Genomic DNA, 12,436 nt, shown 5'->3' with positions numbered 1-12,436 from the left:
ATCTAATTACTCACTTTTAATATCATCACTAATATGGTCATTTGTAAAAAGGAAAAAGAAAATTTGTTCCGTGTCAATTAGTGACCAATTTAACAATAATTAAACGGTTGGATTAAAAAACACAAACTCCAAAATTAATAAGAAAAAATAAAATCAAGGCGTTCTATTTCTTTTTAATTTTTAACAGTTTTTGAATGGAAATAAAGCCCCAGCAACAAAAATGAAGCCTATTTATGCCCTGAGAAAAGGAGAAGGAAAGCTTGTCTGCAACACTCGAATTTTTATTTTTCCTTAAATAGAGACCAATAAAATATATACTGTAGCCTAGATTATATATTTTCAAAAGCCTGTTTTTTTTATATCAGATATTCCTTTTCAGTCAGTTTTGACGGTGGATAGATTTATTGGAGCCAAGACTGAAGACAGGGAAGTAGAAGAGGCGACGGAGGCCAATTATGGGAAATAAGGTGCACATGTGATTTTTTTTTTTTTTTACGAGTGTTTGCAGGGGGGACATTTCTCTGGGTTTGCTGCTGTTCATCGAAGATAAGTCTTCTTAGGTGAGGGCGTGGAAGTAATCTGACGAGCCATATCTTGTGTATTTTGATGAATGTGATGACTTGCAGCCGAAGCTGAAAGTTTAGAGGTGATTGTGCGTGCGCGTTAGGACACGTGAAGTGCGATTCATTTTGTTCATTTCAGCCTTTGAGTAAAATGGAAAGAAGTACTAGTACTTGTTGTTTTAGCCCCAGAAATTATGTTTCACTCATATTTGACAATAAACTGAAAAATCCTTTGCCCTTGAATATATAAAATAGAATATGTGTGCTGCTTGGAGGGAATGGCACTTTGATTAAGTCTATACTCGGGATATAGGAGCAAAAATAAACTTAACAACACTCCATGATAGATTTCCCCTTGATTTTATTTCAACCAGGCGCTTTCTAATTGAATTAGAGTAGTGCGACCATTGGCTATGGAGAGGGCTGCTGCCCCCGCATGCTCCTCCAAAAGCTCCTCCCCTCACGCTTACAATCACTTGGGTGTGTGGAGAACTACATCTTATAAGAGCCGCTGAACATCTCATGTCCAGCCCATAATCTGATCTGAGAATCCGTAGTTGAGGAAGGTTTAACCTCCTTCCATCATTCGTAAGGGAGGGAGGCGTGCAGAGAACGAAAAACTCAGGGCGCCGGTGGTTTTGTCGCCTCCTTGGCTGAGATTCACTCTCTCCAGAACTCTTGAAACTCACAAGAAGATCTAAACAATGCAGTTAGAGAACATCCTTCCCAGCGCCAGCATCAATTTGCCCAAGACCTTTTACAATCTTTCTTCGTCGGACAGTGCCAACAACAGCCCGAGGCCAGCATCGCAGCTTGACTATCAAGAAGTCGACCGGACAGAATCAGATTCTAGCAGCGCCCCTAAGAAATACCTGAGCGCGGTGGGAAACGGGATGCTGGGTGAGGGAGAGGGGGACACTTTCACTAAAACCGGGCCCGATGGGAGGAAAGGCTCCCCGGTGCTCGGCGAGGACGAGTTGACGATCGGTCGGCGTTACAACATAGACGAACTTGGCTCTGACAGATACTTCATCTCGTCATCCCAGGCGAGTTCCGACATGGCAAGTCCCTGTTCTCTCTTTCCCTACGCAGGACAGACCGGCTCGGTGTACACGGGGTCCAGCAGCTCCAGGTACCCGGCTTCACTTCATTACGGATCCGTCCTGCCTCCAACAGGCTTCTCCTCCTCGTCCGTGTGCACCGGTCGGAGCCAGTTTAGCAGCGGAGGGTACCAGTTCAGCCAGGGTCCGGGCTGTTTGTACCCCTCCTATCCCGGGACAGGGACGGGTATTGGCTCCATGTCTCTGCCGGGGTCGGCCGCCGGAGCCAGAGCGCAGGTCTATCTGTGCAACCGGCCTCTGTGGCTGAAATTCCACCGGCACCAGACCGAGATGATCATCACCAAACAGGGCAGGTAAGCAGATGCGCAGACGGAGGCGCTAAAGGCCCAGGGACACACGGCAGTCATGTGCAGAATGTCAAATTCGTTTTTATATTTCCAGTTGGCTTGAAAGGACTTTTTCTCAAGATACCGGTCTAATTTTTACAGTCCAAGTTTTACAAATGAGCAAAGTTTTACGCACACGACCCATCTCTTCATTTTACGCATCCTTTTGTTTAACTTCACATTGCAAGATTTCGTTTCTAGTAAATTGTAAATGCGCAGTGAACACAACAGGCTAAACATGACAATAATCACATTGATTTCAACTTCAATATCAGTAAAGCATTATGCCAAACGCCACAGTTTAGTTTAAGACGTTGTATGAGCACAGCTGTTAATGATTCCTGTTTTTATTTTTAATTTTCAGACGGATGTTCCCATTCCTCAGTTTCAACATCACTGGACTCAACCTCACGGCCCATTACAATGTCTTTGTAGAAGTTATTTTGGCTGACCCGAATCACTGGCGCTTTCAGGGAGGAAAGTGGGTCACTTGTGGAAAAGCAGACAATAATATGCAAGGTGAGTTGGAGAATGAACACAAATCATTAGACTCTGGCAAATTTGTATTTGTTTTAGTTTATTTTTTTTATAAAAAGCCCTCTTGGAAAAAAACAATAGTTCGAAATAATGGAGCAATGTTGCATTTAGTCGTAACACCCTGCTGATCTGGGTGTTAAAGTTGAAGACTGTTTTGGAAATAAAGAGTTTTTCTTTTAAATTGCAGCAACATGTTTTGACAGGTTGCGATTTCGTCTCTTTAACTGCAATAATTTAAGCTCTTCAGTACTAATTTTCTTTGGACTGTCATGTCATCTCGGGGAACCAGTTGAAGTGTGAAATTATTGGGTCAAATATGCCTTTTTCAAATGACTGATAATCTAAAGAGTTATAGCTTTAAATACATGCATAAATGATTCATTCATTTGATCATTTTGGAATTAAATAAAATAATTAGAAGGAAAATAAGCATCTTTCAAAACAAAACTTAAAAAATTAATTTCAATAAATTCCATTAGACCTCCTCTAATCTAATCTATCATTTTATTTGTTTTCATTAAAATGATAAATACAATTATGTATTTTAATTTAATTTTGCCTTAAAATTTTGAAAATCAAATGATCGGATGTGTTAAATAATGTCAGGATATGAATGGGACAACATAGTTTGCACAAACACATGGATTTTCCTTTTCTGTTTTGAAAAACTGTTATTTCAATTGTAGGTAACAAAATGTATGTTCATCCCGAGTCTCCAAACACTGGGGCTCACTGGATGAGGCAAGAAATCTCTTTTGGCAAGTTGAAGCTGACCAACAACAAAGGGGCTAACAACAACAACACACAGGTTGGTTACACTATTGATCTGATATGCATAAACTCCCTATTTCCCAAGTGGACCACTGTTGTCCATGTTGTTTCTGATTTGTATTTACTGAAACTGATTTGGATATTGTAACTTTTCAAGTGTGATTGTCATATTTTTTTTTAAATAATTTTGTTTTTGATAAAGAATACAAATGTATTTATAAAGCCTGTTTTGAAATCTCCAGCGTTGTCCTTCCTCCTCTGCAGATGATAGTCTTGCAGTCGCTTCATAAATACCAACCGCGACTGCACATTGTGGAAGTGACAGAAGACGGAGTGGAGGACATGAGCAACGAGGCCAGAACTCAAACCTTCACCTTCCCTGAGAACCAGTTTATAGCCGTCACCGCTTACCAGAACACAGATGTAAGCATTTGAAGAATAGTTTTGATTTTTATTTAGACACAACTAATTTGAATTATATTATCATGAATTTCACAAACTAAAAATGTCATTCTTTAATATTGCTCTTTAGTCACACAGTGCATTTGCTTGCCTTAAGATGCACATTCTTTATGCTTTATTTATTTATTTATTTATTTATTTGGTTTCAGATCACACAGCTGAAGATAGATCACAACCCCTTTGCGAAAGGCTTCCGGGACAACTATGACTCGTAAGTGAATGGCACTTTTAGCACTGTGGTTGATCTGTTTGATGCACGTCCCGGACGTTACATTGTCTTCGGCAACACATTCATTTTTTGTTCTCTCTCCATTTATTAAACAGGATGTACACAGCCCCAGACAGTGACAGGTTGACTCCGTCCCCTACAGACTCCCCTCGCTCCACCCAAATTGTGCCCGGGGCCCGCTACACCATGCAGCCTTTCTTTCAGGACCAGTTTGTCAACAACCTGCCTCAGAACCGCTTTTACACCAGTGAACGGGCCGTCCCCCAAACCAACAGCCTTCTCTCCCCACAGAGCGAGGACGTCAGCGCTGCAGCTTCTGCCCAGCGCTGGTTTGTCCCCCCTGTCCAGCAGCCAGGCTCCAACAAGCTGGATCTGTCCTATGAAAATGACTATTCCACCAGTAGTCTGCTGTCCTACGGCATCAAGCCCCTCTCCCTGCAGACATCCCACGCCCTCAGCTACTACCCAGACTCGGCCTTTGCCTCCATGGCAGCAGGCTGGGGCACCAGAAGCTCCTACCAGCGCAAAATGACCACGGGCCTGCCCTGGTCCCCTCGTCCAAGCCCACCAGCCTTCGCAGAGGACCAGCTGGGGGCTACTAAAGACAAGCTACCCGAGGAGAACGCAGCGCCAGCCTCTACCTGGATCGAGACGTCCCACTCACTGAAATCGGTGGACTCTAGCGATTCTGGGGTGTACTCTGTGGTATGCAAGAGGCGCAGGATGTCCCCTGGGGGCTCAAGCACAGAGAACTCCCCAACCATCAAGTGTGAGGACTTGACCACAGAAGAGTACAACAAGGACAACCCAAAAGGCATGGGTTATTATGCATTCTACACAAGCCCCTAAGACTGTATTTATTGAAACTGAATATAATTCTTTTGTTTATTGCTGAGTGCTCTCCATTCCTTGTTAATGTCTTTTTTCTCTTCTCTCTAAAGGTGCCAAAGCTTAGTGTTCCCCCAAGCAAAGCTGCACAAGGTTATTTTCCCAGGCCAGCCCCTCTCACATACACTGAGCAGAAACATGCATAGTGATCGTTGTTTTGAATAATGCATGTTCCTTTTAATTCATTTATTTTTTACAACTTTTATTTTTTACAAATGTTTTTTTTTTTTTTTCTCCCCCCCTGCGTATTTAAGTCATTTTCGTTGTACAGTATTCGTGCACTTTAGAATGTGATGTATCTTGTACAAATTGTCTCTTAATGGAGGTGTTATTCAATGGATAATAAAACCGCTTTTCACAAAGCACTGTCCAAATGTCTTTCTCTGTTTGATTTTATTTATTATGGCTATGGGACATTAAGACGGGGCATTTATAGATCTTAAGATAATCTCCCTTGATCGCCTGTAAAATATGTTCAATAGCTGCTGAAACTAAACTGAAATATTTAGATCTGATAGATAAATCTAAATAAAGTGTGTTATACAGTGAATGTGAGTATGACTGGGGGGGGACCTATGATCCTACTTTGTTTTGTGGCTTGTTATAGAGCCCATGAATTTGGGCCTCCTACTGGTTGACATTGCAACAAGTGGTATAAAAGGTATAAAATCCATGTGGCATCTGAATAAAATGGTTCAAAGGTGGTTGCGTGGCAATAATTTATAGCCAGTTTAATCTTGTAATAAAAATAAGGTATTTTTAAATAGCCTATTCAATAATTATTTCTTCTGTAAACAATGTGAGACTAACTGAAATCAGGATTTAATTTCTAGTTACTTTGCAAATTTCATTTCCATAAGAAAAGTGTGTTGTCCATTTTCACTAATAAAGCATATTTAGTCTAAAATTGTACAGACTATTTTTATATGCCTACACTTCTTAGGTATCAGAAATACAAATAATCACACGCACAGAAAATGTCTGAAAGGCCATTTCTTTTTTAAGGCCACAGTCGGTAAGCACTTAGTTTTCATGTTCTCTTGCTCCTTGAAACATAAAGCAGGAATTCTCAGAGCCAGAGGTTTTTATTAGATATGGTCTGATAACATTTTTTGCTTTCCTCGTATAACCTGAACTTGCACATCGGCCAATAATGAGTACGGATCCGATACCAGTGTCATATATTTTATTATTGTTTCAACAACTGTATCCATCTATCACTGTATGGATGTGATATGATTTCTATCTTTGTTGTCAGTCTGGCTCAAGTTGAACTCTCAAACAATGAACGCCACAGAAGTTTCTTTTATTATGCAGTTTGACAGTCAGTTATAACGGAGGAAGAACATAAATAAACTACTTTAACGTATATTTTCTTTAGGGCTTTATCATGTGGTATCGGATCGGTGCATAAACTCCAGTATTTCCTGATGCCAGTACTAGCGTTTTAGGCATTATCGGAGGAACATCTCTTGTTTTTCTCCACAAAAAAGCTGAGCAATCCTTTCAAACTACAAATAAGAGCAACAAGGTTACAAAGCTCACAATTCAAGTGCATGAAGTGTGATTTAAATATGAGATTTACACGTCTTACATGAATCACAACATAGACTCAATAAGGTGAAAAGCACACAAAAGTGCATAGTCCTGCTACTCCTTCTGTTGTTGCCATGGCATTTTTTCTTTATTTTTTACACATTTTGTCATTTACCTAGGTAATGCAACTGTGTACTTAGAAAAAATAAAAACATGCTAAATGGTAAAATGATCCATTAACCATCCAACTAAGAGCAATGTACAGCTCAACACCTCTATTTATACGCCTCTCCAAAAGTGGACTAGTCGAGTTAAAATCCATGAAAAGAGAAGTCATAATATTCACACAGACACTACTTGGCTCATGTCATTTCAGCACCTGTTTTTCCTTGGTGAAAATATATCAAATCCTCTGCCATAAGCATCCCAATTTGAATTGATTTACATACTCAGATTCTAATTAATTCTGTTGACAGACTCCTTGACAAAGTGAGGAGTCTGACTAACTCCAATTAACACCTCCTAACAAGGTAGAGTGCTCGATTGCCCTGGCCTCTCAGGAAAGCTGTAAGAAAAAGGCTCTTAGGGGGGTTTGAGTCTGGAGAATATAAATGTTTGCACTTGTGCCTGTCAGCAAATTGTATTTTAGAGCATCTGATGATGTTTTTCTTCTCCTTTTCATGTTGTCTTGACCTCTGCTCATCAGTGGTTGTGAAAACTGTCAAGTTTGGACTGGACTACTACAGCAACTACAGGAAGTAGAAAAGAGAGCTGCAGAGATGTGATATATTTGATACACTGACTATCGAGGGGAAAACAATAAGAATTTTACACACCCTTAACTTATAACCCATGGCTGACTTATAGTGTAGTGGAAATGGCATAAATCTCTCAGTAAGAATACCCAAAGTAACTTTTTGGGAGCTTTTATGTCAACACAATTTTGATGCTTTGCACTGAATTTGCAGGGGCATTAGTCATTGGAAAACGTAAACGTACCATTGCTGGAATTTGTTTTCCCACACATATCTCACACACAACGGACCAAAACACGTCCGTTTTAACGGTGCAACCACTGTCACCAACTGTGCATCATCCACCTGTTCGACTGCTTTGTCAAATGTATGTTGGCATTGACATTGGACAACGACAGCATGACTATCTAAACTACAAGTATTGTCCACAGTCTCCACTGGGGCTCTGTAAACATCCTCTTGTTATTTATTTGATGAATGTTCCACAGCTCAATAACAGAGGATTTATGGGAGCTTCCAACAACTGCAAAGAAAAACGAGCAACAAGTCGATAGATTGTGTCTTTCTCAATCATTCATGCAAGAAGTACAGTAATCAATAGACACTTCTTCCGCATGCTACCACAAATTCAGACCATGTTGACTTGTTATGCACATTTGGTTAAGACCTGACTAGAAGAATTGACTACTGTGCTATACTATTGGTGTTAACATTACTAGCTACAATCTCAGTAACTGACCGAGTTTTGCTGTAGTGTCAGTAATACAAAGGCCTAGGAGGACCCACCAGTGCTAGTAGAATTCAAAGCGTATTAGTTAAACTTCGTCTTGTTTCATGTGTGTGAACAGTCGCGTGTCTGTGCCCTTCCCTCAAGCGGTCCATTGGTGACCACGTTGAGAGTTCATGTAAGAAGGGCCAAGGAGGCTATGGAGACATTGTACCCAAGGAGGGCTGACATCTAAACACAGATGAAGGCCTGAGGCTGTTTCCTCACCTTCAGTCACACACTATTATTGCTCTCACTGACTAAATACAGCCACAGGCAGATGTGTGTCTGGGTCAAGATTTTTTAGACGCCCCTTTTAAAAAGTAACCTACAGACAAGCAAGAGTGAGACGGTGACGATTATGTGTCCTCTTCACACTATATTTCCCCTTTTGATGTGTTGATAAATGTCACATCTGTTAAATGGTTATCAAGCCAGTAAGAATTACTGTAGAATTATTCCTCAGGGACGCCTGAGTCTCATTCGGTTGTTTTGTGATGCATTCACTCATGATCTAGTTAATCACTTTTATTTTACAAAGACTTTCTTAAATATCTTGAGGTTAATGTCATTAGTCAGATCCAGTATATTTATTTGTAAAAAACGATGGACACTGGATGCACACACATGCCCACACCAAAGCTAGGAACCAGATCCAGTGTATTGTATTATATTGTATTGTATTATATTGTATAGCTATTAAGCCCAACCCAAGATTACATTTACTGTGCATGATCGTCTGGCATATCATGTCCTATTTTTTTTTTTATGTGTAATGAACGTATGTTCTTTGTATTGTTAGTGGAGGTCATGGGCTTTGACAGTCCTAATGATACTAACATGCTCTCCTTTTAGCTCGGCCCAGGTGTCTATGTACACAACAATGCTTTATTGGTCTCACTGCCGGCTTTGGATCTGGTTAATCAGCAGTAAATGGGAGGGAGGTGGGTTGGGGGCACTACAATCCGGGTGTAATGCTCACAGGTCTGCTGGAGTGAGACCCTGGTGTGAGATGAGTCTCAAGTTAGCAGGGCCACAACTGTTTGGAGAGGGGCGTTGAGTGTTGGCAGAAAGCATGGAGGTGAGAGGAACTGGAGGCGCGGTGCCCTCAGACGGCATGTGCAGCGCAGGCAAGGCCCTTGCTCAATGGTGCATGGATAATGTTGGAGAGAGTATCCCACGGCTAAGCTGCACTTAACAGCACATTGATTTCAAACCCCTGTGTTCCCTCTGGAGGGCAGTGGGACGCACCTCAACAGGCCGGACCCCCCCCCCCCCCCTTCTTTTCCCCTTCCCACCTTCCCCTTCTGACCACCACAACCATTTACCAACACCCCAACCTACCCCTCCCACCATCTACCCATCCTTGAGTCGATTTGGGTACACCATGCTGGTCACTGGCCTCTACTACCCCCTCCTCTGAGTGTCCCAGAGGAGTTGAACAGGATTCAGGGGCACTAAGGCTCCCCCAAGACCCTAGTCTTGAGAGCAATGTTTTGGGTAAGGCGTGCAGAGGCAGCCACATGGAAAAGATCTGTGGTCAAAATCAATGCATTGGCACTTTGATGGAGAGCTCCAACAGATTTGGGAATTGTACATTCTCTTCTTTCTCTCCTGACACGTTCAGAAGGCCTCACCACTGGAGAAAAAAAAGTAATTTACTAAACCTTCTGGGAAAGAGGGACTCATAATTTCTACAGTTTTTGGGAAAAAACATGACACAGTCAATATTCATTTGGTGGCTAGCGCCTTACATGTTACTCTCTCCAACCTGTCGCCTCTTGCTGCTCAAAGCTTAATGAAAAATATATGTGCAACCTTTGCACATATTCTATAAGTTCTGCAGCCTTTACTTCTGGATATTACATTTAAAATTAGGAGACAAGGGTTGTAATTCTTCCACTACAAGTTCAGTACATCTACACTCATTCTACTTATTTTTTCTCTCTCTCTAAAGCTTTAAAAGAGAGAACTTTCTTTCTCATCGTCCCCACACCTTACAGTCTGCATCTCTTTACGTGAGTCCCAGCACAGGTGGATGTCAGTGTGGTGCTTCTTCCACTTGTCTAACTTCTGACTCATCTCCCAGCTGCATTATGCAGATGCATGTTTCAGGAGCAGTACACAGCACTCTTCTTTGTGCGCTAATGGGCTCTCAGCATCTTTAAGACTTGGGGTACAATTAAGAGGTGATAGTTTGATCTCCCACCTCGCAGTTCTATTTCTGAGCTGCTGCGTGATTATGCCGGAGGTTGATTGGTGGGTGAGGAGCGGGCTCTATTTAGAGGAAAACACCCATCTTCTAAAAGAACAGACTACTTTTGCTGTTTGCACCTGCCTTATTTCTATTCTAATTGTACACCCATGCAATGCAATGTATGACATGATCACAAAGGGATTTTGAAATAATGCTAGTGACTAAGAGTGTTCACTGTAATTATGGCATAAGTTATCTTTTTATTTTTTTAAGTATGTGCTAAACTCCATAGCTCTGGAAGAAAGGTTGTCCTACAGTTGCTTCCTTGTCTAGAACATTAAAGGTAATTTCAAAGCCAAAGAGCATTCCATCATGTATCCACACCAACAAAACCTAACCAAATGCAAACCAAGGCACAAAATGCATTCTTATGTCTAAATGTTTCTTTGTGATCCATCAAGCATTTTGTGATAGTTTGAAAAGTCAGTTAGGTGTCTAGGGGGATTTGACTTGATCAGTTATGTAGCCTAAAAGACATATACATAATAATAAAGAATAAAAGAGAACTGAAAGTATTACCTCTAACGACTGAATTAAATGTGTACATTTCAGGCAGCCAATTGCTGTTTTACGTGAGAGAAATGGCTGATACAGCATTGCCATCTGCTGGTGAAAATGAATTATTACACAGTATCAAATTATAATGCACGATAAATTATGATGTTTTATGGAAGATGAATGATAAGCCTATGTCAAGAGAGTGTAGGATAAAAAGAAGGATGTAGTTTTAATAATCAGGTTACTAAACCAACACAATCCCCACAGATGAAAAGATAGTGATTGTTGACCTCCAACTCAAGACAAAGATTTAGCTTTTTGTCATTTAAAAAAAAATTGACATCTTAAATAGCCCACATCGATGTTAATGTTAATGTATTCCCAATATACTAGAATGTGCAGGCATAGGCCATGTTATTATTTATCACAATAAGTGACCTACCCTAAACCCTTTTTCTTTTTTTCTTTTTTTAAATCTGGTGTGCGAATGCTAAGCCATTATCAAACTTATTACATTACTCTCATTTGTCCTGTCATCAAACATTTGTGATTTCCCTACAGTTAAAGTGAACAACTTTAGGTCACAATGAACATATTTGTAGTACACACTAATACTCTTGATTATTAAAGATAGGCTACACGTTTTAAAATTAAACATTAAAATGTAATACATTAAAAAAAAATTTGATGTGTAATCTGTTCCTGTATGGGTTAGTTTAGATATAAATCATCAAATAAAGATGTATGTATTCTAACAATTCTCGTTTGTACAACTTACATTTGATATGATTAGAAGCACAAGCAGTCGCAGCAGGTTTAACGGAGCTAAAAAAAATAGAAGAAAAAAGAAGCTCGCTGGACAAGGAAAATAGCCCCCGCCCTCATCATTACGTATTTGGATTTGATTGGCTGTGAACGACGGGTATTGAACGTGAATTGGCAATCAATTACTGTCAATCATTTTAGAGGCGTTTCCTTACCGGGTAGTTCAGGAAAGCACACAGGACAGGCCAGCCAGTCTTCACAGTTCACACAAGTGTCACCGGCATCTCTAAATCAACTGTTAAAAATAAAAGAGCTAACGGTGGAAAGAAGACCGGGGGCAGGTGAAATGGACGAACCTTCGGAACAAATGAGGCCTCTTTTGAGAGCAGTAAGTACCCGCCCATCAGTTAACCGTTAGCTACCATCAAATTTGTGTGGCTCTTTGTCCGTGTTTGCTCCTTGTTTGCCAAGCAGTCGCAGAATTACTAGTGATGCTTGGGAGTCAGATTTAGTGAGGCACCATCCGGCGGCTACTATTGTTAGCCGGCTGTTTTTTTTATTCTGACACGTGGCAGTGGTACAAGTTGTGTTAAGGTCTCTCGTTAAAGTCAGCAAATGCGTTCATTCAAACATGTTTTATAGAAATGTGTTTCCCTGCCCAGATGTTTTTAGCTCATCTTCACTCGTTTTCAGTACGATAACGTTAGCCGGCACGAGCCTTTTCAGTGAAGTTATTACGTTATTAACCGTAGTTAGTTAAAATATTAGATTTCCTGTTTGCTGTTTGTCTACGCACTTTGATAAACTACAACGTAAGTTACACATAACTAAATATAAGCATTTGGTGTTGCCTGAGTAAATCTGACAATAGTTATTTTGTAATAAATAACGTTACATAGCTTTAACTGCTTGTAGCATTTCCCCCTCACCTTCTTCAACAGGTCCACACGTCCGTTACGTGA

At 40.7% G+C, this 12,436-nt stretch overlaps 2 protein-coding genes across 15 annotated transcripts in view; both read left to right on the top strand.

The window, feature by feature from the left end:
- Nucleotides 1–461: 461 nt before the first annotated feature.
- Nucleotides 462–5,275, top strand: eomesa (eomesodermin homolog a). 3 transcript variants are annotated; one of them, XM_034892664.1, is made up of 7 exons: nucleotides 462–560; nucleotides 1,656–1,977; nucleotides 2,375–2,529; nucleotides 3,234–3,355; nucleotides 3,583–3,741; nucleotides 3,930–3,991; nucleotides 4,105–5,275. In XM_034892664.1, the coding sequence occupies exons 2-7, from the start codon at nucleotides 1,862–1,864 to the stop codon at nucleotides 4,856–4,858; spliced, it is 1,368 nt and encodes a 455-aa protein (XP_034748555.1). In that variant the 5' UTR covers nucleotides 462–560; nucleotides 1,656–1,861; the 3' UTR covers nucleotides 4,859–5,275. The 3 variants fall into 3 exon arrangements, with proteins under 3 accessions (XP_034748555.1, XP_034748552.1, XP_034748553.1); XM_034892661.1 differs by having other exon boundaries at nucleotides 467–574; nucleotides 1,126–1,977; XM_034892662.1 differs by lacking the exon at nucleotides 462–560 and having other exon boundaries at nucleotides 1,023–1,977; nucleotides 4,105–4,823; nucleotides 4,951–5,275.
- A 6,377-nt stretch (nucleotides 5,276–11,652) lies between these two features.
- LOC117956612 (sodium bicarbonate cotransporter 3-like) overlaps nucleotides 11,653–12,436 on the top strand; it is a 43,044-nt gene continuing 42,260 nt past the window's right edge. For all 12 annotated transcript variants that reach the window (XM_034891756.1, XM_034891765.1, XM_034891764.1 and 9 more), the window contains exon 1: nucleotides 11,653–11,862. In XM_034891756.1, coding sequence (XP_034747647.1) covers nucleotides 11,821–11,862 — 42 coding nt within the window. In that variant the 5' untranslated portion in view covers nucleotides 11,653–11,820. The remainder of the gene's footprint in view (nucleotides 11,863–12,436) is intronic.

Source organism: Etheostoma cragini, chromosome 14 (assembly GCF_013103735.1).
Source record: "Etheostoma cragini isolate CJK2018 chromosome 14, CSU_Ecrag_1.0, whole genome shotgun sequence".
In the NCBI taxonomy this organism is placed as follows: Eukaryota; Metazoa; Chordata; class Actinopteri; order Perciformes; family Percidae; genus Etheostoma; species Etheostoma cragini.
The sequence above is the reverse complement of the archived record's forward strand: the minus strand, read 5'-3'. Positions and strand labels throughout refer to the sequence as shown.

Coding starts and splice junctions, on each gene's coding strand:
- eomesa (XM_034892661.1), top strand. CDS start 1,268: ATGCAGTTAGAGAACATCCTTCCCAGCGCCAGCATCAATTTGCCCAAG. Junction 2,530..3,233: donor AGCAGACAATAATATGCAAG/GTGAGTTGGAGA, acceptor TTTCAATTGTAG/GTAACAAAATGTATGTTCAT. Junction 3,992..4,104: donor TTCCGGGACAACTATGACTC/GTAAGTGAATGG, acceptor TTTATTAAACAG/GATGTACACAGCCCCAGACA.